Raw genomic sequence first — 22,491 nt, forward strand, 5'->3', positions numbered from 1 at the left:
CTCCAAAATCATGACAGATGGTGACTACAGCCATGAAATTAAAAGATGCTTGCTCCTTGGAAGAAAAGCTGGGACTAATCTAGACAGTATATTAAAAAGCAGAGACATTACTTTGCTGACAAAGATCCATCTAGTCAAAGCTATGTTTTTTCCAGTAGTCATGTATGGATGTGAGAGTTGGACTATAAACAAAGCTGAGTGCTGAAAAATTGATCCCTTTGAACTGTGGTGTTGGAGAAACTCTGAGTGTCTCTTGGACTGAAAGTAGATCCAAGCAGTCCATGCTAAAGGAAGTCAGTGCTGAATATTCATTGGAAGGACTGATGTTGAAGCTGAAACTCCAATACTTTGGCCACCTGATGCAAAGGACTGACTCATTGGCAAAGGCACTGATGCTGGAAAAGGTTGCAGGAGGAGGAGAAGGGGACGACAGAGGATGAGATGGTTGGATGGCATCACCAACTCAATGGACATGAGTTTGAGTAATCTCCAGGAGTTGGTAATGGACAGGGGGGTCTGGCATTTTGCAGTCCATGGGGTCGCAAAAAGTCAGACACGACTGAGCGACTGAACTGAACTAACGAGTGTAGCAGTGGTAGGTAAGGGTGTAGGTATGGGAGCAATTGTAAATCCTGTCTCTACTTGTCACTGGCACCTCAATTCTTTTTATCCAGGAAAGTCTGCAGCTAAGTTTACAACACACCACTCTGAAGCTTCTTTTTCACCTATATTATACAGACACACATTGCCACAGTAACTGAGGGACATAATTCATCAGGAGCATCATTTTACTTCTCTGTTACTTACCCTGTGATCTTACCTCTCTATTGCTCGTCCAGGTTCTCACCTTTAGTTTCCTGAATCTTTACTTCAGTCTAAGTAGTATCTCTGCATTTAGTTTTGATCTCCCCAGTATGTCCATCATGCTATTAATCAGACTATGATTAGGCCATATTAATCCTAAATGAAAAAAATCTCTCATGATCCTCAGCTGCTCACAGGATAAAATCTACATTCCAAAGCCTGACTCTATCCCCATCCTTTATCTCCAGGCTCATCACCTCTTATAACCTTCTCACACTCTTCTTGCTCCTGATAGTCTAATCTCATCATTCACTTTATATTTCCTTTAATATATATTGTTATGCTTCTGCTTCTTTGTTCTTGCTTTTCCTTCTGTTTGGAATTCACTTTCCCCACATCTCTACTTGGATAAATTTCTCATTCTTTAAGAATGTATTCAAAGGTCACCTGCTCTGTGAAGTCATTCCCTATTCCTTTCTTCATTCTCCCAGAATAAAGCATACTTCTTTTTCCTAAATTCCCACAACAAATAAATTGTTCATGACTCTACCATAACATGACAGGTGGTTAATTGTGTATCCATTTCCCCATTCATCTCCATGATCATCAATATAAATGTAACCATTCATACTAAAATGCTACATTTTCTGGAAACTAATAAACTTGAGACCTCTCTATCTTTCCATGTAGTGCAGATAGAAAATAAAAGGTATCTCCATTAGGTCCATGACAAATTTATGAAAGGAAAAGCCACAAATGGGTATCTATGAAAAGAAACTGGGCTATAAGTTAAGATTTAGGGATGAAGCCTAAAGAGAGAACTGTTTTTCACTCTGGGTTTCTGATCTGGAGGAACATGCATCCCCTAAATTAAATTAGGCAATTTAGTGGTCTTAAGGTGCACACAAGCATTGTCACTGTCGAGGAGGTACATTTCACCTAAACAGAACCCATGTCCATTTGTGCTAGCCTAGCTTTATCACTGAACTCCATTCAGCTGTGCATATGTTTCAAGGCCTCTTTTTCAATTGACATGAGACATTAGCTAACCTGATGTACTGATTCTCAAGGATGAAAGAACTCTGACCTTGCTTCTTTCAACAGTATGCCTTGACCTGTGGCTGGCTTTTGTGATTCTGCTTGTGTGATTTGTTTATATTTGAATTGGAAACATCCAGAATATGATTAAAAAGCCTGCATTTCATAACTTAACCTTGATTTTACTTCTTAGCCTCTAAGATGATGCCATAATAACACTTCAACTACATGCTTAACTACTGGAAATATTTCTTATCAAATCAGAATACTTACAACTGAAAATAGTGAAAACAAAGGGGATTACAAATAAGTTCATTTTTTTGAAGATGATCTATGGAATTTGACTCAGGCTTCTTGGTTCAGCTCCTAAAACCAGCTCTCCTTTCATTCTACAACCTCTTGCAAGCTGTGCTATACATGGGTAATTTTTATTTTTTAAAAGACTATGTAACAAGCTCTGCTCAGTACTTTATTCATACAGGAGGGGTAGTGGAGGTACATTATATTAACAGAACAAGATGACAGGGTTTGTTCCTTTCCTGTGGCAGTATCGGTCTAATTCCCAGAAGTCATCAGAGATACTTTAGGAGTCAGAGCAGCATAAATCAACTGTCTGCTGGATTATTAGCACAGCCAATTAATGAGGTTTTGGAAAAATTTTAATGATTGCTAAATGTCCTGCTTTATTATGGACTTAAATAAAACAACAACTGAAAAATAACTTTTGGTTTCATATTGGTCAAGACTCAACTAAAATCCCTTGCCTGTTATAGGTATCAGGGACATAGAAAGCCTTAAAAATAGTATGGGGCCAGCTTGTGAGCCTCCATAAAGGTTTGGTAAAGCAATATTTTCTAGAATAGAATAAGTAAAGGAATTCATCTTCATTTTGCTGGCTGAATAGAGACATAATTGCCAACCTCTCCCATAAGCCTTTCTCAGCCACTCTAACCCAAAACAAGTGTTTCCATCTCTCAAAAATTTTTGCTCTGAGTCAGTGCCACATGCTTAAATATTGTACTTAATAACCTGAAGACTGCTTGAGGGAATGTCCTTACATAGTCATTACAATAGTAGTGAGTTGAGCATTGAGCTCAATCCAGTTGGGTTGACTGATTACTTAATTGGTTTTATAAATATCAACAGATGTCATATATAGAGTTACAGGACATGTGGCAAAATGAGAAAACTAAGATTTGGAACAAAGAAGTAAACTTCAAATCCCAGCTTACAAATTTATATCTTGTGATATTAAGTGTACATTACTTGCCCTAAAACTTAGAAACTCAGTTTCTTTGTCTTTCAGAGTCATGCTATATTAAATGGGATGCTGTTTGTAAGTTATAGGATGCTTGGACCTAAATGTCCATTGACAGAGAAATGAATAAAAAAGGTGTGGTACTTACATACAATGGAGTATGATTCAGCCATTAAAAAGAACGAAATAATGCTATTTGCAGCAGCATGAATGGACCTAGAGATTATCATACCAAGTGAAGTAAGTCAGACAAAGAGAAATATCATATGCTATCCCTTATATGTGGAATCTAAAAAGAAATGATACATATGAACTTATTTACAAAACAGAAGCAGACTCACAGACTTAGAGAATGAACTTATGGTTACCAGCAGGGAAGGGCTGGGGAAAGCGATATTAGGGAGTTTAGGATCAATATGTACATAATGGTATATTTAAAATCAATAACCGATAATGACGCATTATATGGCACAGGGAACCTGCTCAATGCTATGTGGCAGTCTGGACAGGACAGGAGCTTAGGGGAGAAAGGATACATGTATGGCTGAGTTGTTTCACTGTGCATCTGAAACTATCACAACATTGTTAATCAGCTATACTCCAATATAAAATAAGAAGCTGAAAAAAGATTACAGATTTTGATTAAAATCAATAATAATTTGCTAGGAGAAAAGACAAATATAACACACTAAAAGTATTTGTAACCTATGGAACAATACATGACTAATAAAAAATTTCAGGATGCTTGGTATATGGGAGGTACTTAACAACTGGGAGCAATGAACCTAAGTCTAAGTATGAGGAGCTAGGTTTATATACACTGGAGAAGGAAATGACAACCCACTCCAGTATACTTGCCTGGGAAATCCCATGGACAGAGGAGGCTGGCGGGCTAGAGTCCCTGGGTTCTCATAGAGTTGGACATGACCTAGCTACTAAACAACAGCAACAAAGTTGTTTATATACAAGGAAGAATGCTGTTATGGAGATCTAAACACTTAGTAATAACAGCTTTCCTAAATATGTGCCCCCAGGGCTGGAGGTGTGACAGACTTGAAGGCCGGTGAGTGAACTGGGTGACTTTTCAAGGTTCATTTCTACTCTGTTTCCAGGGAGCATGCTGGGTTTATCAGGAGACCAACTCTCTACAAGGCTGCTAAGCAAGTAACTTCTCACAGTTCCCACGCCCATAAAGCCAAAGATTAAACAGTCTCATCCAGACAGACATAAAAATACAATGTAAGAGCTACAGAAAATGTAATATCAAAGGAAACTGAATAGGCAAGATCAACAAAAAAAGAAATAAAGCACAAGGAAATTAAACACTTTAACAGGCCCATTTTGCAAAGCATAAAGCAAAACTAGTCGATGACAGAATTTTATTTTCATAAGCATTAAACTCACTTCCAAACAACTTAATGTAAGGAATTAGCCAGCACTGAGCACGACAAACAGACATCCTTTACCAGACAGCCTCGTACCATCATTGTCATGTGTTTACAGCCTGTCAGAGGTTCACCTGTCTCTGGCCACTACAAACCTCTGAGCCTTGCTATTCTGAATGATGTCACCACAAGAGTGAGCAAGTTCATGCAGGCGATCATTTCGGGGAAAGAGAAGTTTTAATCAGCAAGACTGTAAAAGCAGGAGATGAGGGCTCGTTAAAGCTCTCACCCAACCAACCTTAAAGGCACTGCCGGCTCTCAGTAGGGGGACTCAGTGGCTTCTCTGCCCTGCTGCCCCTGCGTTCAGCAGTCTCTTTGCAACCCCTACACCTCACCTCATTCCCAGCAAGTCTGCCTGCCACCCAGCATCATCATTAGCTGTAGTGGAGATTAGAACTGAATCCTTTTCAGGAACCACAGGAGACCTATGAATCAACAACCGGGTGGAAACGGATGGGGAGGGAGAGCAGAGGGGGAAGGAGAGAAAGAACAGTGACAGTTTCCACCGCACCACACCAGCCTCACCTTGCAGGAACAGACGGAACACCTGTCTTCTTTCAGAGTCCACACCTGCCCGTTGCGCTTCAGCCCTCCTTCATGGGGGCAGTCACCAGAGCAGGAGGGCCCGGAGGGACAGAGGCAGTCGAAGCCCCCTGCCAGGTTGATGCAGGCAGAATCATTCCAACAGGTATGGGTTCTTAAGGCACATTCATCAATGTCTGCAACAGAGAAAGCAGGGAGCTTTAGACTCTAGCCAAGATGATTACTAGAAAGTCATAATCACTGACCTTAACACTAGTTAACATCATCGAGTGTTTGCTTGTGTCAAGTACTGTGCCAAGCTGTCCACGTGCCTGATCTCCTCTACTCTGCACAGTAGCTCTGTGCAGGACAATCTGCTCTTATCTCTAGTTGGGAAATGATGGAGTTGAGGCTCCTGTAAGTTAAATAGCACGCCCACTGTCATATAGCTAATAAGTGGCCAGTCTGGGACTCAAACCCATAGCTGTCAGGCTCTAATTACTGAATTATTCAATAGCAACCCTGAACTGGTTTTAGGAGCTCCTCAAGAACTATGCCATCCAGAGGCAATAAATACTGCTAATTCATTAACAGTGTGGAGACACCCCATGGAGATCTGGGTCGTTTACAAAAGCTGTGAATAGATGAGCCGCTGAGTAGGAACAAGTGAGCAATGAGGGCAATCCTGAGCCAATTAGACTGCCCCCAGGTCCTGGGGCCAACATTGAAAGAAAAGGAAATAATTCTTAGAGGATGCCTTGCCTAATCAAAAACTCACCACCTTAATGACCAGCAGCATTTTTGCTCACATAAGAAAACATCTTGAGGCTACAGCTGAGGTACGGCATGAATTCTGATGAAAGACACCATATATTTTGCTGTTTTTCATTGACAGTCAAGTATGGAAGAAACACATAAATAAAGTAGCCCTCCTAGACATTCAGAGCTCTAGTGGCCTTCGCATCTCAAACACATAGCTGTCCATCCCTGGTTGGAGCCCTTTTCCTGAACCTGCCAGCAAACTCAACAAGCCAGCAAACTCCATCTTTGAATAACTCTTTCAGAAATGTCTTCATTAAATTGAAAGAAAATATATTATTTAGTAACTTCTACCTAGGTACCAGTTCTGAAATCACTCAAGGAAAGTCTACTTGATTTTTCTTATGACAGTCTTTAAAGTATTTGTATTTGAAAACATGAGCCATTTGTCTGTCGGGTCATTTGTCTTCTCCATTGATTAATCTACTGACAAGCCCTTCAAATATCTTTCAGGTGACAGTGTTGATTTCAACATACTTTTACCAAAAGTCTGCTCTGCACCAGGGTTTTTTGCACACTGGCAGTATAAACGTTGACAGTGACTTAAAGACGCTGTCCTCATGAAAGTGATAAGGAGGAGCACAGCAATATATATAAAACTGGTGGTAGGCTACTAATTGGTAGGCTGGACTCCTACTGTAGGTGAGAATAACAGTATAAGTTAACTTTTCACACTAAAATCCATCTTAACTGGAGGCTTTTTTTTAAAGAATTATGGAACTAAGTTGCACACAAAAAAGTAATTATAAGTGGCATTTCCCCCTTAAGTACTCAAAGTAAAAATGTGCTCAGAGAATAAAATCAATCTGCTATTATTTTATGTGCGTGTGTGTGTGTGTGTGTGTATATATATATATCTCAAAGTTTTTCAGAGCTCTTTTTCACAAATCATGTCATATGATTGCAGGATGGAAATAGTTATTTTCAGTCTACAAAAGAAGAACTGAGTTACAGAGATGGCTAAATGGTCACACAGCTGGTATCTGTTAGAGCAAAGACTGGGTTGGGTCTTTCAAAAGGTATACTACAGTTCTTTCCAACAAACTGTGCCAACTCAATGCCTAAAGTCTTCTTTAAGCATACTAGAATAGTCTGTGGTTTTATCTACTAATTTGCCCTCTAGACATTGCAGTTCTTTCTCAAGGATAAAATCTTGTATGCTCCCTTTTCAGCATTTTTAGTTGAAATTCAGAGAATATGGTATAATTAGTTTGCTAGAATTTTAAAACTATAGTGACTTTAATAACAATGAGAAACAGTGACCTATCTTCCCTTACTGACTATATGCACTACATTGGTATAAAACTTGGCTTTATTGCCACAGTACAAAGTGGAAGATGTTAAGGAATTCCAACAATATTTCTAGAAACTAGTTCATTATAAGATTTATTTTTTTATCTTTGTTCTACCAATTGTAGCCTCAGTCAAAACATTGACTTAATGAATAGTTATTCCTCCTTTAACATTTGTGGAAATGATTCTAAATTATGCTATCTAGATTCCAAGTCAACTACATCAGACCTTAATTACTTCTTTATTACTCCTGGGTAACACATATGACCCTATGGTGCTCTTGCCTAGAAGCCTCTCTCATCATCCCAGTCTTTTTCCTCTAATTCTTCACAACAAAAAGTAGCAATGAATGCAGGAGTCAGGTCACACATGTTTGAAACCAAACTCTTCCAATTAATTGGTGCTTATTATGTACCGGTCATTTTGTACATTACACTGTGTATCCTTGGTCACATTATTTAGTCTTTCTGACCTTCAATTATCAACTGTACAAAACCATACCCACCTACTCTACAGTCTTTTGAAGGTAGAAACATAGATAACATAATAAGTATTCAAAAACATTTGTTTATTTAATGAATATAAATGATTAAGACCAACTTCAAGCCCTACTTTCTCAGTTAAGTATCTTCCAATATGGTTATAGTTTAGAGTGATTATTCACCCTCTCTGAATACTCATTGCAATGATAGTTAGTGGTACATGGTTTACTGTTTAGATATATGCTATCTTGGAACAATACTAAAGTGATATTTTTTTGCATTATTCTCACTCCTATATTTTTGCTGAAAGTAACAAAACAGTGTCTTATACTTCTCCCATCACATTTACAATCTGGTTTGTATGTCTGGAGATACAGATAGAGAGGAAATTGATGATAGCTAGCTAGCTAGGTGGCTCATCACTTATATAATCATAAAAATAAAATTAAGGTTTCTTTGAACTCAATTCTGATTTTCATATTTCTCACCAGGACTATTGCATTAGCTTCCTAGCTGGTCTATACTGACTTCAACTACTTTTCACTCTAATTCAGTGATTTTTTGATTGTGGGCAAAATATAAATATTTGGAGAGCTTTTAAAAAGTACTGATGTTTTCTCGTGGTGGCTCACCACTAGAAATGGGCTTAATTGGTGATTTAGGATCTAGACATCTGGGCTCTGTTCAGCCAGAGGAAAATCACTGCTGTAAACACGTCTACAGGGTAGGGATGTTGTATTAAAAAGCAAACCTGTTCATGTCATTCCTCTGCCACATCTCTGTGGATCTCTGACGCTTCTAATAGAACATTCAATCTCCTAGTATACACATAGGCCTTGGTTTGGCACTTCATTTGTTACCTTCTGTCTCTTCCCCTTTCTCTTCAAAAGCAACGGTGACCCACAAACAGGCCATGATGTTTCCTCTGCCTGTGCCTTGGAACATGCCTTTTCTAACTGTGGGAGTCCTTCCCTGCCTCCCTTATCGCTGTTTATTAGCCTACATGGAATGGGTGGGGTGTAAATTAATTGAAAAGGTAACCTTTTCCCTTTCCTGTGTGCTATCTTGACTCTCGTGCATTCTTCAAAATCAAGACCCAGCATCACCATCCCTCATTCTGCAAGACGGTCACTATTGGCATTTTAGTATCTCTGTACCTTGCTCTGTACCCTTGCATTCATCTCTTGGGAGTTATATTTTAATATATCCATGGCTTCATAGGTAGATGGTGAGCTCATTGAGGGCAAGAACTAAATCTTTTTCTTATTACGAAGTGCCAAAGAATATACTTTGGATGTGCAATGTATTTATTTAACTTCCAGGCAAGAATACTGGAGTGGGTTGCCATTTCCTCCTCCAGGGGATCTTTCCAACACAGGAATTGAACCTGCATCTCCTACATTGGCAGTCGAATTCTTTACCACTGCACTACCTGGGAAGCTCATGTAACTTACCTAAATCCAGGAATTTTAAAGACCAATACAAGTATAAAAGACTGCTTTGCCAAAAGTTAGTCTTTGGGGTGTTCAATAAGCATGAGGCATAACCACAACCCTTCTCTTCAGGGAACACATCTTATTGTTGACTTTTCATCTGGGAAAGCTCTTGGGTCTAGTTCAAAATACAATAAATACAGAAAGCAATAACCACACTGAAATAGGAAAGCCTCCTTTCCTCTTCCCTCCATATCCCAGTTTCCCGTCAAATGCTTAAGGGAACAATGGCAGAGAAAGACCTATCAACAAATCACCCCAGGAACTGTCTGGAAGATTAATTTCAACAGAACTACAATGGCAACAAAAGCATCTTTAACTTATGGTCTCCTCAAAAATACTCTCTAAATTGGCAATTAATGCCTGGCTAGAGCATGCTTTTTTAACATTTGGTTATTTTGCATTTAAGAAAGTTACAAACATATTGGCAGTGTTTTCCTCTCGTAAATTAAGAAACCTGAGCAAAAAGATGAACACACCTACGGGTGTACAATAAAAACAGGGTGCAAAACCTGGATTTGCTTTTGCTGCTCCAGAATGAATGGATTTCACAGTTGAATATAGGACCATATTGCCTACAGAGTTCCATGTAATTGCTTTACTTATGACACAGAAATCTAATTCTGCTTCCATGCAATTTAACAGATTTATGGAAAGCCAGATGTTAGCAATTATGGAAACTGACATTATTCATATTCTTGGTAATACAGACCTGTTTGCTCTGCACAAAGCCAACTTAATCTATTATACATATCCCAAGGCATCCAAAGGAAAGAGGCACCCTATTTACATATTGCAACTGTTGTTCTCTGCTGAGCAAACACAAAGACAGTCACCCATGATACTTACCCAAATCATCAGACAGGCCTCCAATGACAAAGAGGCAATGAAACACAATTCAGGCAAAATATTCCATACACAAATCTATAATCATTAAAATGCACTTGTTTTTTTTCTTATTCTAAGTAATGTCTGTGATTTCCTTTTGTTTCTCCCTGTAAATTCATTATTTAAAATGCTCCATGCTAATATGAGAACATTTTCAAAAAAATCCCATGGCTAAGCTTACATTAGAACTAATTTTCCTGCACTGACAGTTTCACAGTTTCTGAAAGTTGTTATTATTGTACTCAATTTTGCTTTAAAAAATCTAGTTGTGCCTAGACAGTCTGCTTTGTTCTTTAATGTGAAGTTATGTTACTTGCACTTGGAAAAAAAAAGAAAAACTATTCAGAGATGTTTATATCAGTAGCAATCAAACCAACCCTAACCTAGCGCCAAACAATTTTCCTAGATTTCAAAAAAAAAGGCTCTATGGAAGCTTTAATATTATAACAACTGTAATGGTACCTGCCTCAGGAGCTGAAACTTCTACAAGGTGATTTCAGAGATCAAGGGAAATGTTTTTTCCAGTGGTTTGGTACCATTAAGTCAGAGGAATGACCTTTAGCATTACCCTATCTTCTTCCTTGAATAACTCCTGCAACACATTTTGACTTACTTTCAAACTCCAAACAGGTGATGTGTCAGAAAACAAAATTTAACCTGGGGTTTGAATATCCAGCTGTGCATGTTCTGACTTGGAAATCATTGCCAGACATTAGTAGTTTGGAAATGAGAACAGACCTTGAGGGTTTTATTAGTGATAGACAAGATAGAGCGCAGAAGCCCCTCCCATAGCTAAAGCAGCATTGCTTCTCTCTGCAGTGACAGCAGACAGAAAGCTACAGGGGAAAATGTGTACACTGCACATCAGCAAAATGAGGGAAGGAACCCTGAGGTCTGAGATGGCTTGCAAAATATAAGGCTAATGAGATGTAAGCATAGGAAGTTTCAGGCCCAGACAAGAGAAGTGACAGCCAGGTTCTATGAGTGCAGTCACATCATACTTTGATAACACGTTCCCCATAGAGCTCAGACTAGTAAGAGTGGGGCTGACATACGCGGGACACATCAGAAGAGATACACCAGTATAACAATGGGCTCAAATTCATCTCAATTGAACGAAACATGAGGTGCTCAGCCTGCAATGTAGACGGAAAGAAGAAATCAGTGAGCTACAATTTTGCCTATTTGAGATGCTATCATGTGTCTCTTAAGAAGAAGTTCCGATGTCCCTCCAGTGTTAACTCTTCAATCTTTATAGTTCCAGTCTCTAACCTTTCTTGAGATAGGAAAAAAAAACAAAAAAACAAAACTGTCACTGTGGTGTTTCTTATTGCTCCGTGTGTAATTGCATTATTCTCTAATGAGTCTCCCTCTTTTCCCATCTCTGAGCCTTGGTCTCATCATTTGAAAAGTGTGGGTAAAAAAATAAACCCTGGGATAATCTGGTAATTTGAGTAAGCACATAATACAGTGCTTACCATTTAGTAATTGTTCAGAAATAACTCGCTGCTATTGTTGTTGTTTGTATTATTTTTTTCTCTCCCGGAGTTTATCTCATCTTATGGATTCCACTAGCCTAATAAACCTGAGCTCTTACTATGCAGCCAGCTCACAACTTCATCTGTTTACTGAGGGATTTCTACTTGAATTCTGAATTCTCACATAAATTCTCATGGGTTTGATCAGTACTTTGGCCAGCCAAACCCAGAAATGCTAGCACTCCAAGTTCTTTCTGAGCCCTAATCAAAAATGTGTTGTATTAGGTGACTACTATCAAAAGAATATAGTTTTCTGACGTTCTATAAACTTCTCATGGTCACTGACTACATTTTTTTTTTTTACAGAGTGTACAAATTTGTGTGTTTTACTGCAGATGAAGAGAACAGTTCCTTCTAGGTAGGAAAACAAGAGTAAAATACAAGCAGAGTAACCTTCTAAATTAACCAAAGTAGCCTGCTTTCTGCCATGAACAAGTCATGCTTCTTTAGTGATTACATCTGTTTAAAATCAATACAATTCTGACCAGTGGAGAGAATAAATAAAAAATCGATAACTATTGAAATACTTACTAACCAAAGAGAATTTTACTGCATAGAGAGGCTACACTATTGATGCTGACAACCCTAGATTTATATGTTTCTACACATCTGCTTCTAGGTGGGAGGGTCGGTTGTGCTAGAGCTGCATTTGATGCTAGAAGTAGAACAGTGATGTTTTTACAGATTACTAAAATTCCTAGCACTGGTCTGTATACATTCTATTGTTATATTCATTGTGTGGCTTAATCTCCTTAACAAAATTTCACCCTCAACTGAAAAGAATAAACAGCACGCCCTTTACATTTATGTTACCTGTATGTCCTTTATGTTACCTTGTATGATTAGCTGGGAAGATACTTTTCTATCTTCCTTATTCATTCAGAAAGAATATTCTGATATTACTTATCTTCGTGTTTTCCACAGCACCTTTTAGACTGTCTTTCGTCTGCTTAAATGTGCATGTACAGGTGTTATGTTTGAATCTGATCGAACAACCCTTGTCCTTTGGGGGCCTCGGTTTTCTCTTTAATAAAGTATAGGATTTGTGTAAAATCCTTTCTGTGCTCTTATCCATTTTCATCTTTATATGATTAATTTTCACCTTCATAGGACTGAGCTTGTAACTCTAGGTTAGAATATGACTGGTGAGAGATGGACAACAGGAAGGAAATGAATGGAAGAACCCAGTTTCAGGATTAAAAAAAAGGCTTTCTTAGAATTAAATCATTTGCCTGGACATTTACTGTTTATTGAACTATGCTTTGCCCCTCTTAATGAACAGTTGCAAGCAGGTGCTGAAGAGAAAAAATAATGAAGGGAACAGCATGGTTTTCCTGTTTCATTGAAGCCTTGGCAATGCTACCCTTAGTGACAAATACGCATGGGGAATCCAGCCAGGGTGCAAACCAAAACTCACTCTCTACTTTAACAAATCATTCTCTCAAGAAAGCTGACAGATGAGAAATAATTTCTTATCTCTTCTATGCCAAGAAAAACCCTTAGGCACCGAGAGGTTACAAAGTAATTTCATTTACCATCAGAAGCATCCTGCAACTTACAAAGAAATCAATGGTCAAAAATCATTGTCAGTTCTCAACCAGGTCTCATCTAAATAAGAGACTCAGGCTATGGCCCCTAAGAATTCAAAGACCATCCACGTCTCTTTCTTCTCCTTTCACCCCTCTCTTTATTATAGATCCCGCCTTCTAGGAAGTCTTCTTCCTGGTGGCTCAGCGGCAGCAGGAGATGTAAGAGACATGCCTTCTATCCCTGGGTCGGGAAGATCCCCTGGAGGGGGAAGTGGCAACCCACTCCAGTATTCTTGCCTGGGAAATCCCATGGACAGAGGAGCCTGGATGAGTCCTTCTATTGCATCTTCTTTCTTTCTTCATATTTCTTCTCCTACTAAACTTATTGGTGAAAATAGATTGGGCTTCCTGTTTGAAGGTATATTCTCTGGAAAGACTTAGAGGGCTTTTGGGAGAGTCAAGGGAAACATAAGGCAGAGAGTAGGCAACTTGAACCCACCCTGCCCTAGGCTTTTGAGAGGCAAGTTCTGTTTATTTTGAATTTGTCATTCTGAGTTTTTCTCTCTTTTTTTTTTTTTAACCTTATAGGAAGTAAAACCATAAAAGCCAAAACTAAGTTGGTTTCTGTGGAGCCCTATAACAAGATCACTGGACAAAAATATCTGGAACTAACTGACCAAGCCCCATGGCAACTATTGCCACAAGCCTCTGGATCTAAACCAGCCAGTTCCCTGACCCCATATTAGGTAAAACACCCACCTAACCAGTTACCTAACACCACCCTTGCAGGAGGAATTTTCTCTGTCTTGAGGCTGTAAAAATTGGCCACTAGCCCACAAAAGGGGTCAACTCTCCCTTGAGCCGGCCCACTGTTTTCACAGTGTCTCCCACTCTAATAAACTTTATTCTCCTCTCAATCTACCTTGTATCTGAAAATTCTTTTCCAACCTGCACACAGTCCACAATAGTTTCCAGAGAAAAACCAAAGGAAGCCACACAGAGTCTCTCCTTGAGCAAACTCTAGTCAGGCTCCTCTGACTACAGCCCTTTTCTTGACTAGGCCTCAACCTGGGCCTATAAACTGCAGACTCTCAGCACAAATAATTTTGTGCCCCCATGTTAAAAATATCAATAAACTCTAGCATAGATTCTAACAGCTCAAGGTAGCATCCCTAAAGTAAGGACTCTAGCCCCTTTAAGTTCCCTCATGGGGAAGCACAAGACTGCCAAAAGAATCTTCCAGTTGTCCCAGCCAACATCTGCATGAAGATAGGCCCCCGACTCCCCTCTGAGTCTCTGTAGGTGAATAGAGACCTAACTGCAGTAAGAGCTGGCGAACAGACTCAGGTAGGATTCATATGGACCAACACCCTCTTTCTGCTTTTTATAATCTTCTACTTCCCTGATTCTCCCCAAGCCCCTACTTTTCTTCTTCAGACTTGCTCATTGTCCTTTCAGAATGCTCAATCCCCTCTGCACAAATCAAAGTTGAGTTCAATTCACGGTGGACCCTCTTCTCTACTGCTGTAGCTTATTACTGATTAAAATCTGTCCTTGCTACTTTAACTAGAGTCTGATTTTATTTATCTTTGACATGACTCAGGCTGCTTGAATATAAACAAAAGGAATTCTTACAGTTCATTTGTGGTCCAGCTCAGCTCCTCAGAGTAAGTAGCAGTTAGGTAGGGGTCAATGTCCTCATTAATAATAGACATGGTTTCTCTGAGAGTCCTTTTATTAATTCACTTATTCAACAAATATTTATTGAGTACATATGATATGCTGCACACTATTCTAGGTATTGGGAATACTACTGCAAAGAAAACAGACAAAACTCCTGCTTGTGGGAAGGTTACATTTTAATAGAGCAGTCAAACAGTGAATAATTCTTTACATGTATCTTTTTTAGGAACCTGCAGATGCTTTGGTATTTCAACCATGACTCATTTTATTGTCATGATTAACATGTCTTTGTGAAACAGATTTCTATCTCTTTATTATGCATAATGACAATACTTTATCATACATCATTGTTGAGTTGCTAAGTAATATCCAACTCTTTTATGCCTCCATGGACCGTACCCTAACAGGCCCCTCTGTTCATGGGATTTCCTAGGCAAGACTACTGGAGTGGGTTGCCATCTCCTCCAGGGGATCTTTTCAACCCAGGGATCGAACCTACATCTCCTGCATTGGCAGGTATATTCTTTACCACTGAGCCACCTGGGAAGCCCTTTATTATGTATAATAACAATAATTTATCATAGTCTTATACATTTACTCCTTAGAGTTTTCAGAATCCTTTCAAATCAGGATCTACTTTGTCCTTTCAAAGAACTTAGAGTGTTAGCACTACCATCACTTTTCATTAAAAGAACCAAGCAGAGGGTCAAATGATTATTGCTTCCTAAATGTTTCTACCAAGTTTATCTCCATGATAGGAAAGAATGAACACTCACTTCTCTGAATCTTGGCCATACATAAAGGGGAAAATATGGGTCTGAAATGTATCTGAGGCTTTATGTTTTCTGTTTTAAAAACTGTTTTTCCTGCTATTATTTTTCAATCCAGCCATTTAGTCAGGATTGTTATGACAGAAAAAATCATTTTGCCCTCAAACCATGGGTAAAGTAAGATTCTTCTTTTAGCTTCGTGTACTCTTTCAGCAATATCTGTACCTCACTATAAGAAATACAGAAACATAGCTAGAGCTTAGAGCTAGTAAATTTCTGAGTTTGGACACAAATAGAGGCATCTTGACTTCAGGTCAGGCTTATCCCTCATTATTATACAACGGCAGGCCCCCAAGTCCACAGAGAATGAACTTTCTGCAAAGACCTAATGGTAAATCTCCAACATAGCAGCCAGTACACAGACCCTCCAAATATTAACTGGTGCTCATTATATGTTAAGGCTTCCCAGGTAACTTAGTGCTAAGGAATCTGCCTGCCAATGCAGGAGATATGGGTATGATCCATGGGTAGGGAGAAGGAAAGGGCAACCCACTCCAGTATTCTTGGCTGGAAAATCTCATGGACAGAGGAGCCTGGAGCTATCATCCAAAGGGTTGCAAGAGTTGAACATGACTTAATGACTGAGCATGCACACACTACATATAAAAGGTAATACTAAAACAACAAAAGCAAGATCCATCTTTAAAAATCATTGCAATTAATTGGAGCAGATCAAATGCTCACTGTCCACCCTTAATGTAACTGATTCACTCATTTCCATTTCTACTGCTTGGACTATTAGAGTAGTAAGTTTCTGTTTTCCCTGCCTAGGTCTTTTCAAAGAGAAATTAGATTACTAGATCACACCACTCTCTCATTATTTCAAGGGCTCTTTAGTAGGAAAATGCCCCAGTTTGAGTTGCTTCAGGGTAATATATCTAGGAATTGGCAGAAAACTGAATTTGAACCTATATTTTATTTATATGAATCCCAAAACTAACTGCTTTAGTAAGCATATCAATTTCCCAGCTGAGAAACTGCTACTCATTGTGTGGCAGAGAACAGACCTTTGTTCTTCACGTTCTTCTATAAAATGAGACATCATACCAATCCTGGAGAGCTGTTGTGAGAACTATAGGACAAATGTTAGCACACAGGAGCTGCTTGGTAATGTTCATGATCAAAACTCACCTGATTTTGATGGCCTCACTTTTTCAGAAAACATTCCAAGCAAAAAATTGCACAGGTGCAGATAATCACAATGACACATGTATGACAGAGAGTTTGAAACTGTGGGATATGCTATTTACACAGCTATATTTTATATTAAAAAGAGCTACTTAAAAAGTATCAGAGTTTTCACCACAAAATAAATGTTTTAACAAGTGTTAGAGACACTAATATGTATGAAATAGAATTCAAAACTTTCAACCCCTTAGCTTAGAATATAAGCCCCTTCATACTCTGGTCTCCTGTTTCCAGGCTCCTTTCTTGCTTTTCCTCACCTGTAACATGCCTATATGTATCATGGACTTCATCCACGCTGAAAATCTCACCATCCTTTGAACAGAATTAGATCTCTCCCATGATCCAGTCCCCCATCAGACTAGTATCCCTGCCTGGAATATTTACCTTAATATTGACTTTGCCTGGAAAACTTCCTTCTCATCCGATAGATCCAGTGAGAAAGATCACATTTTCTGCGAAAATCCCATATACATTGCTATCTCCACATGCTACAACCCTAACAGGAGTTGGCCATTTTTCCTTCAGTCACTCTATCTTTCTATGATAAACAGCTTTTTATTGTATGGAAATGTGACAGAGATGTAGGGCTTACTACTGCTTCTGAACTCCTGCATTCAGACTGGGCTGTATATCTATTTCCAGCCAACAGCTTGTAAGCAAACATCATATGCGTCACTTTCAGGTCAGATAATTTTAGCAAGACTCCCTCCAGTGCTTTCCCCTGCTATATCAATGAACTCCCATGATCTAGACGCACACCTTCATCATGTGTAGAGAGTCTGTTACTCTGTACTGCTGAGGGATGTCACAGAAGATATTTGTCCATACCTACAGAGGACTTTTAAGAGAAATAAAGCTTTTGTTGTTTTCTTAATTAAAAAAAAAATCTGTGTATTTAGTTTCCCTGCCCACCTCCTCTCTCCCCATTCCTGATACTGTGCCTAAGACCTAACATGAGGACTGGCATAGAGCAGACCCTCTCAATACATGCTCATTGAATAAGCGTATGCTGACAGTGCTTTAGTGGGTTTAGGTACTATAGTTAAAATTCTCTGCTCGTAAACCCACAGGTAGATATTTCACAGTAACATGAATAACCTCAGACTAAAACAATTCAATATTCATTTTAAAGAAGTGGTAGATGCTGATGTCTATGTTGCAGCATAGATAAGATCTTTGGCTCTAAGACATTCAAACCACATATTTCTGTAATAAAACAATTGCTCACACTGCACTTCAAGAAGCAAGAAGCTGACAACTACATGCAATTCAATTCCACTCAGGGCTCAGAAACTGAGAAAGGAAGGCAGGTGTCTCCCCCAGAGACTGAATTGTAGATTTTCAGATGGAAAGTCGGAGTACCGACTGGGAACACTGAGGCTGGATCCTGGTGTTTCAACACTGGTTATTTACATTGTTGGAGTCAGTGTTATTCTGAGACCCCCCACCCAGAGAAAAATACGGTTCTGCTTCCTCCAAGAGAGGCGTGAACACACACACACACACACAAACTTGCACACAGGTTCAGGGTGTTCACGGACACCCTCTGAAGCCTTTCAGTGAAACAAAAGATGGACTGGTTTTCAAACTTGAGTGAACATCAGAATCCACTAAAGAGGGAGCATTAAAAAACAGATCACCATGCCCGCGCCCAGGTTTGCTTATTCAGTAGGTCTGGGCTGGGGTAAAGAATTTTCATTTCTCACAACTTCCCAGGTGATGCTGATGAAACTGCTGGTCTAAGGGTCACACTTCTAGAACCTCTGCCCTAAGCATCATGAAACTCAGCTTCCTGAGTTCACAGGAAGTAATGTTAGGAACTATTTTTAGAAACACTTCCCCCCTTAGTCATTCTATTATCACTCATTTGGCACTAACTCTTCAAGAAGACAGGGAAAAAAAAGTCATTTAAAACTCATCAAGAGGATTTTGCATGGTATTAGCTTCAAGATCCTGTGCCAGAAAAATCAAAGGACTTCTATTGCTGCTTGATCTTTCTAAATATGCCAAGTTTACACTGAAGGAGAAGACCTTACAGAAAACCCACAATTGCACTTTTTTAGGGGGGAAAATATCAGTTATTTTCTTTGTGTATCAACACAACTGTTATTCTCTTGTACAGTCACTGCATGACCCCATCTATGCCTTCAAAAGAGTCCCTTCACAGCTCCCATCCGACTTGCTTCATTTTCTCAGAACTGCCACTGGGCTGACTCATGCAACACAGAATCTTCATGGAGCGCCCCTGGAGGCCTGTAGCATCCTTCTTTATATCCCCAGAGCCTAAAGAGGCAGCTGGCTTCTAATTACTGCTTCTGAGTTGCTGTAGCCAGAGACACTGAACTACCAAGTCTTCATTTAACACAGTAGAAAAGAAAGCAATCTTCTAGATATCATTAAAAAAAAAGTTACTGGTTAGGTTATAATACATGAAAGACATAAAATACAGTTATTCAAAGGAGAAAAAGGTGTCAAAAACATAAGGACTGGGACAATTTAGCTTTGGGACAAAACAGCTATGTCCCAATAAGCCTTTAGAAGATTACTCAATACATGACAGTAAATGTAAGATTACTCAATACATTGTTAATAATCACAGGAAAAAGAATGCAAGAGACAAAAGGGCAGTGAAATGATTGTCTTATAGCAAAATTAATTATTAATTAATATTAATTAATTAATTTTATATTATTATAAAAATATAATATAAAATAATTTTATATTATAAAATATAATAATAATAAAAATAATATAAAATAATTGCTGGTACTTAAGGAACTGCTGCTGCTGCTAAGTCACTTCAGTCGTGTCTGACTCTCTGCAACCCCATAGACGGCAGCCCACCAGGCTCCCCCGTCCCTGGGATTCTCCAGGCAAGAACACTGGAGTGGGTTGCCGTTTCCTTCTCCAATACGTGAAAGTGAAGTCGCTCAGTTGTGTCTGACTCTTACCGACTCCATGGACTGCAGCCTATGAGGCTCCTCCGTCCATGGGATTTTCCAGGCAAGAGTACTGGAGAGGGATGCCATTGCCTTCTCTGACTTAAGGAACAATTATGCCCAAAAACGTTTCACTGCAGAACTGAGGGGGAAAACCCTCCCTATTTTGAACAGCACATTATTCAATGATACTGAACAAATAGGTTTTCCAGAAACAATAGAGGGGGCTATATTCATTCTTGAGTTTTCAGTTAGTATATTCTGGAGTGAAAGTTTAGTCGCTCAGTCGGGTCCAACTCTTTGCGACCCCATGGAGTGTAGACTACCAGGCTCCTCTGTCCACGGGATTTTCCAGACAAGAGTATTGGATTGGGTTGCCATTTCCTTCTCCAGAGGATCTTCCCGACCCAGGGATTGAACCCGGGTCTCCCACATTGTAGGCACTTTACTGTCTGAGCCCCCAGGGAAGCATATTCTACAAAGTGCCAAATTCATAGGATACTTAAGAGGGGAAAAGGGTTTAAAGCCAAATAAATTCTGGACACTCTCAACATAAAGGATCCGAAAAGTCCTGCAGTTCACAAGTCACCTTGATTACATGATGTAGAATTTCCCAAATGTATTCACGAGTAAAGCTTCTGCTGAAAAATATCCCAGCATTAGTGTCCTAAGATCCAGACTCTGATAAATGCTCTGTTGAAAGCATCACCTCAGTCTGGTTTGAACAATTCATGTTAACTGCAGGGAAAAGGAAAAGCTTCAGTTAGTGACAATTACTTTGTTCCTGTTCTCTTTTGCCAGGCAGAAACCAGGCTCTAGTCAAAAATACAGGCCTGTAACGCAGGGTTGAGGGTTCAGTGCAACTGGGAACAGGAGACTGTGAAAAGCCATACCCCAGCAGCTGACAGGGGGTAAGTCAGCTCCAGCTCTTCAAGTATCCCTGCCTTTCTGACTCAAGCTTTGGCTCTGCCTGTCTGTGACCTGATACCTTGCAGAAATACTGGAAGTTCCCACAGCCTCCACCTCGCAGCATGACTGATAATAAAACTCACTGATGACTGATACACTCAGGTGACTTCTTTGACAACCATCACCCTAGATCTCTCTCTCTTGTCCAGACATGTGATAAACCTTACAGTACAATGGTGTGGAGTAAAATCTTATTTCCTCTATACACACATATAAACTAAATTTAAAAATTACACTCATCCGTACCATTTTTCTAGATTCCACATGTATACATGAACGTACAACACTTGTTTTTCTGACTTACTTCACTGTCTACACCAGACTCTATGCACATCCACATCTCTATAAATGACCCAGTTTCATTCCTTTTTGTGGCTAAGTAATAGTCCATAGTATATACATATACCACATTTCTTTATCTATGGCGGGGATACCTAAGAGGAAGGGGATATGTGTTTACATATAGGCAATTCACTTCATTGCTCAGTAAAAACTAACACAACATTGTAAAGCAATTATACTCCAACAAAAAAAAAAAAAGAAAAATTATGGGCTTTATACCAGGTGTGTACCTATTAGCACATAGTGAAGTAGAAAATGAGGCAATTATCTGAATAATGATCACCACTGACACCTTAATTTAAGCCTTTCACAAATTACCTACAATTAATATACAACTGACAGAGGCCTTTGAGGGAATAAAAAGAACATGGGCTCTTTCACACATGGCTGTGCTACTTGATCTATTTCCCCTCATTTGCTACCTATAAAGGGTTTCTGAAAGTGAAATGATACACGGTTGGCATTCAATACATAAAAATATGGCTTTTATAGCACCATTTTTTGCAGCAAGACTTTATTGGGCAATAAAGAAAGCAATATTCCTGTTGTTTAATATTTCAAAAATATTAAACATGTACACAGCTCTTAGTAAGGATATTGATGAACACTTTCTGGAAGAAGAAATCTACCAGTTAATAGCTGGATGACCAGGGGCAATTTATCAAACATCTATGAGCCTCAGTTTTTGTCCATCAAGCAGAGATTATCAAAATTCCCACCTGATGGGTGGTTTTGAGGAAAAACATTAGTTAGAAAATGTGAAGATTTTAGAAGAGTGATGAATACGAAACAACCGAATAACCTTCCCTATTACTAATATTTATTTTTGTATCTATGAACTCTATAACCCTTCCATCCTTCAAGTCTAATCACCCCCATGCAATCCAGTCTGACTGTTCTGTTTCTCTTTGATTACTCTCCTCCCTAATTACCTACATACTTACAGGTTTGACCATATAATTTTACAGTTAATTATAAGGGCTTCCCTGGTGGCTCAGATGGTCAAGAATCTGTCTACAATGCCAGAGACCCAGGTTCGATCCCTGGGTCAGGAAGACTCCCTGGAGAAGATCATGGCAACCCACTCCAGTGTTCCTGCCTGGAGAATCCCATAGACAGAGAAGCCTGGAGGTTACAGTTCATGGGTTGCAAAGAGTTGAACATGACTGACTTACTAATACACACCTAAGATAATAACCTGTATCAGAATGCTACTGGTTGTTTCATGCATGATGATTTTTGTCTCCAACTTGGTGTTTTAAAGTTCCTAAGGGGTGAATTCTCTGCATCCTTCCTAGCACCTAACTTAATAAGACCACAGCAGGCTTATTTTTATGGATATAATATGTATAACAACATTGCAATCCTTGTAAAGAGTTGTTTTTTTAAATAACTTTCTAGTTTTCTTCCTCTTCATTTAGATTAGAATGG

At 39.1% G+C, this 22,491-nt stretch overlaps 1 protein-coding gene and 1 long non-coding RNA gene across 3 annotated transcripts in view; one reads left to right on the forward strand and one right to left on the reverse strand.

Moving 5' to 3' along the window:
• The window catches only part of LOC139031808 (uncharacterized), a 110,709-nt gene extending 98,748 nt beyond the window's left edge, over nucleotides 1–11,961 (forward strand). Inside the window, exon 4 of the long non-coding RNA XR_011484326.1 lies at nucleotides 11,887–11,961. This is a non-coding gene — a long non-coding RNA (uncharacterized lncRNA). The remainder of the gene's footprint in view (nucleotides 1–11,886) is intronic.
• Nucleotides 1–22,491, reverse strand: part of NELL1 (neural EGFL like 1) — a 1,003,663-nt gene that overhangs the window by 33,170 nt on the left and 948,002 nt on the right. For both annotated transcript variants that reach the window (XM_070457287.1, XM_070457286.1), the window contains one exon: nucleotides 5,071–5,264. In XM_070457287.1, coding sequence (XP_070313388.1) covers nucleotides 5,071–5,264 — 194 coding nt within the window. The remainder of the gene's footprint in view (nucleotides 1–5,070; nucleotides 5,265–22,491) is intronic.

Source organism: Odocoileus virginianus, chromosome 28 (genome assembly GCF_023699985.2).
Source record: "Odocoileus virginianus isolate 20LAN1187 ecotype Illinois chromosome 28, Ovbor_1.2, whole genome shotgun sequence".
Lineage (NCBI taxonomy): Eukaryota > Metazoa > Chordata > Mammalia > Artiodactyla > Cervidae > Odocoileus > Odocoileus virginianus.